At 44.0% G+C, this 4173-nt stretch overlaps 1 protein-coding gene across 1 annotated transcript; it reads left to right on the forward strand.

Moving 5' to 3' along the window:
- Nucleotides 1–1771: 1771 nt before the first annotated feature.
- On the forward strand, nucleotides 1772–2649 carry OR2Z2 (olfactory receptor family 2 subfamily Z member 2). The gene is given in 2 exon segments (NM_001389191.1): nucleotides 1772–1853; nucleotides 1856–2649. Coding segments are annotated over 2 exon segments (876 nt in total).
- The last annotated feature ends 1524 nt before the right edge of the window (nucleotides 2650–4173 follow it).

Here is a 4173-nt window from a genome sequence, read left to right on the forward strand (position 1 = left end):
ATTTCTTTTTTTTAAGATTTTATTTACTTATTCATGAGAGACATAGAAAGAGAGGCAGAGACGCAGGCAGAGGGAGAAGCAGGCTCCCTGAGGGGAGCCCGATACGGTACTCGATCCCAGGACTCCGGGATCATGACCTGAGCCAAATGCAGACACCCAACCACCAAGCCACCTGGGTACCCCTAATTCCACAACTTCTATCAAATTTTCCAGCATTGAAAATATCTGACAGTTGTTTGATTTTTGGTTTTTGTTTTTCAACACTATTTTTCTCCATAAATGAGATATCTTGAATTATAAAAACCAAGCCTGTGTTTTATTTTAAAAAGAAAAAAAAACAGTTAAACTCTAGGGGAATAGGAAAAAAAAATCATACCAGTACAGAAAATTCATGGGAGAGAGAATTAAGATTAGGTGTTGGCATACCTGACAACATAAAATGTATTGTTTACATCGAGGATTCCTTTTTAATTCATTCTAGTGTATGTTTAATACCTAGAGGGTACCAGTTCAGATCTAGGCAAGTAGAGATGGCAGTAATAGAAAAAATATCCTCTTCCCCCAGTGACCAATCTGAAAGAAAAAGAATCACCCTAAGTAATTATTCTGAGACACACACATGCACACACATGTACCTCAAACATGGCTATGCAGATGTGTGTGTGTTAATACTGAGAAACTGCCACAAAGGGAGAAATTGGTAGTGTCAGGACAATCAATAATTTCTAGGAACAGTTACTTATGCACAGCCCCCACCAAAGGGGTGTTGAATCCAGTTGGCAATACCAAAAGACAGCCACAGAGGTAATAGCGTTTATGTGGGCAAGGTTGCGTTTCTTTCATCTATTCACCACACACATCCCATAAGCATTGACCAGAGACCATGCAAACTCCTTTCTGTGGAGAAATATAAAAGAAGGAAAGGACAGAGTCCTTAGTCATAAGAATACCCAGTCGAAGTAGGGAGATCCAGTGGAAGAGCACCATCACAACAAACACAAGGTTTCTGAGAACAAAACTTGTAGAAGGGGAGTCTCCAAGGGGGAGGGACTAGGAGCTCTTTGCAGGTGGGTAAAATTGTTGATTGTATGATTATTTTGCAAAACTAATTTGCTTAAGTGACAAAGGGAAGTGTTCTAATACTTATTGAACCTATTATGCAAAAGGTATTCTTTTCTTATTCAATAGCAAGTATCATGACCCATTTAATATAGAGAGATAAGCAGAGGCTCAGGGTTATTAAAATGAGTTATTAAAGTGGTAAGAGTTGTGATGTTATCAGCAGCTGACAAACACCATATGCCTCCTGCCTGCCTGTACCCTAAGCATCCTACACGTATTATTAACCATTTAACGCTCCCAACAGGGATCCCTTTTTCTAACTTTTTAAGATGGAAACTTTGATCATTGGTTTTCAGTCTTTCCTCTTTTTTAACACACGCATTTTGCATTATAACTTCCCCTCTGAGCACTGCTTTGGCTGCATGCTATATCTTTTATAGTATTTTTTCAACATGAAATAATGCCAAACCTACAAAAATTTGCAAGAGTATTAAGAAGAACTCCCACAGCCTCTGTGCCAGCTTACTTGTTGCCCTTTGCTGTTCTCATCCATCACCTTCTCTCAAACTCAGAGTGGATGCTTCTGAGCCCTTGATAAGTTGGTTTCCTTCCTCCCTACAGTGAGGCTTGGCAGGAGACAAGTAGAGGGCCCTGGAACCACTCCTCTACCATCGGCTTTGTCCTCACAAGTCTTTTCAATGACAGTCCAATGCACCTGTTCCTCTTCAGCATGGTTGTGGTAGTCTACACACTAGCGATGGCTGGCAACACTGCCATGGTCCTCTTGATCTGGCTGATGCCCGGCTCCACACACCCATGTATTTCCTCCTCAGCCAGTTGTCTTTCCTGGACATCTTCTTCACCTCAGTCACCGTCCCCAAGATGATAGCAGGCTTCCTCTTTGGCTGGACTAGCATCTCATTTGTGGGCTGTGGGGCACAAATGTTTTTCTTCATGTTCCTTGGGGCCGCTGAATGCCTCCTGCTGGCCCTCATGGCCTATGACCGCTACGTGGCCATCTGCAACCCTCTGCGCTACCCATCACTCATGAGCCACCAGACCTGTCTGCTCATGGTGGCTGCCTCCTGGCTGGGTGGATCCATCAATGCCTCCGTCCAGACAGCATTGACCCTACAGTTCCCCTATTGTGGCTCAAGGAAGATTGCACACTTTTTCTGTGAGGTGCCTTCGCTGCTGAGGCTGGCCTGTGCTGACACAGCAGCCTATGAGCAAGTGCTCTTTGTGACAGGTGTTGTGGTCCTTCTGCTGCCCATTGCCTTCATCACCACCTCCTATGCCCTCATTCTGGCAGCAGTGCTTGGGATGCACTCCGTGGAGGGGCGTCAGAAGGCCCTAGCCACCTGCTCCTCCCACTTAACAGTTGTCAACCTCTTCTATGGGCCTCTTGTGTATACCTATATGTTACCTGCATCTTACCACTCTCCTGGCCAGGATGATGTAGTGTCTATCTTTTATACAGTCCTCACACCCATGCTGAACCCTGTCATCTACAGCCTCAGGAACAAGGAAGTGACAGGAGCAATGAAGAAGGTCATAGGGAAGTGTAGGGTGGGTAGGACTGCTTAAGACTCAGAGAGGGGTCCTCCTCCTCTAGGATGTCCCTGTGGCTCCAGGAGCCCATGATAGGATTTTCTTCTGAGAAGAGAAGTCAAGAGTAGAATAGCCACCTATGGCTATTTCCCCAAACTTCTCCTTCCTCTCCTCCAGCTGCACTGGCCCTCTTGTTATTGGTCAGAATTCCTAAGCACAATTCTAGCTTGTGGTCCTTCGCACATGGTTCCTGATGCCTGGGTGCTTTCCTCCACATTTTTGCATGGCTTTCTCCTGCACTGCATTTAGGAACTTTCAAATGTGATCATATCAGAGATGCCTGCACTGGCCACCCTTTCCAAAATGGAAAGATGCCTTTCCAGAAATGCCTTCAATTCATTCCGTCATCTCTTTCATGTTTCTTAATTCAAGGTTTCTTTACCCTTTAGAATATGAAAAACATGGCCTTGACTTTAATATTGTACCCTCATCAATAAATATTCATTGAATAAATGGACAAGCCCAAAGAACATTTATTACCTAATCTCAACAGCATTGGCACTGTTGTTAGTTCCTCCTTGAAAATCTTTCTTCTTTGGTAGTGACATCACATTTCTGGTTTTTCTCCTATTCTGGCCCACTCCTTCCCATTAAGTGATAAATGAATTAAAACCTAGTGCTAGACCACAGGTTTTCTTTTCTCAGTCCAGTCTCTTAAATCACTCTCATTCATGGTACACCAAATTCTGTCACACATATTATAGGCCATGAGATGTCTCCTCCAAGCTCTTCACCACCCAACTCCACCTCAATACCCACACTGGATGTTCCAGAGGCATCTCAAATTCATCATGCCAACAAACAAAGTCATGATATCCCCTCCAGGGCTGGTAACTGAGTGACTGCTTCATCAGGTCAGTAGGTCTCTGTCACCACCTATATATCTCATCCCTCACCAAATCCTGTCCATTTGACTGTCACTGCTTACCTTTCCATGAGATTCAATCCTTATAGTTGCAACTACCACTCTCATAGTCAAAGATACACTCATTCTTTACTTGGATGATGCTGGAATTTCCAAACGGGGCTCCCGGCCCTCATTCTCATCCCACCTCATATACACAACTACAGCTTGTTTTTCCAAGATGTGTGCCTACACACAAATCTAATCACATGCAACCTACTCCACTCCTTAACTTCCCCTTAAATCCCTTTAGCAATTCTTATTGCTTTACATATTCACCATTTAACATAGAAGGCAGCAGAGAGGGAGGAAAGAACAGTCCCTGATTGCAGTCTTGTATCTCTAAGCTAGACCATACTTTATCATTCCAAGTGTTTGATTATAGAAAGCAACCATCAGGGACACTGGGTGGCTCCGTGGTTGGGCGTCTGCCTTTGGCTCAGGTTGTGATCCCAGTTTAGGGATCAAGTCCCATATTGGGCTTCCTGTGAGGAGACTGCTTCTCCCTCTGCCTGTGTCTCTGCCTCTCTCTCTCTCTCTCTCTCTCTCTCTCTCTGTGTCACTCATGAATAAAAAAAAAAAAAAAAAAAGAATGC

This window comes from Canis lupus, chromosome 16, assembly GCF_011100685.1.
Source record: "Canis lupus familiaris isolate Mischka breed German Shepherd chromosome 16, alternate assembly UU_Cfam_GSD_1.0, whole genome shotgun sequence".
Taxonomy (NCBI): domain Eukaryota; kingdom Metazoa; phylum Chordata; class Mammalia; order Carnivora; family Canidae; genus Canis; species Canis lupus.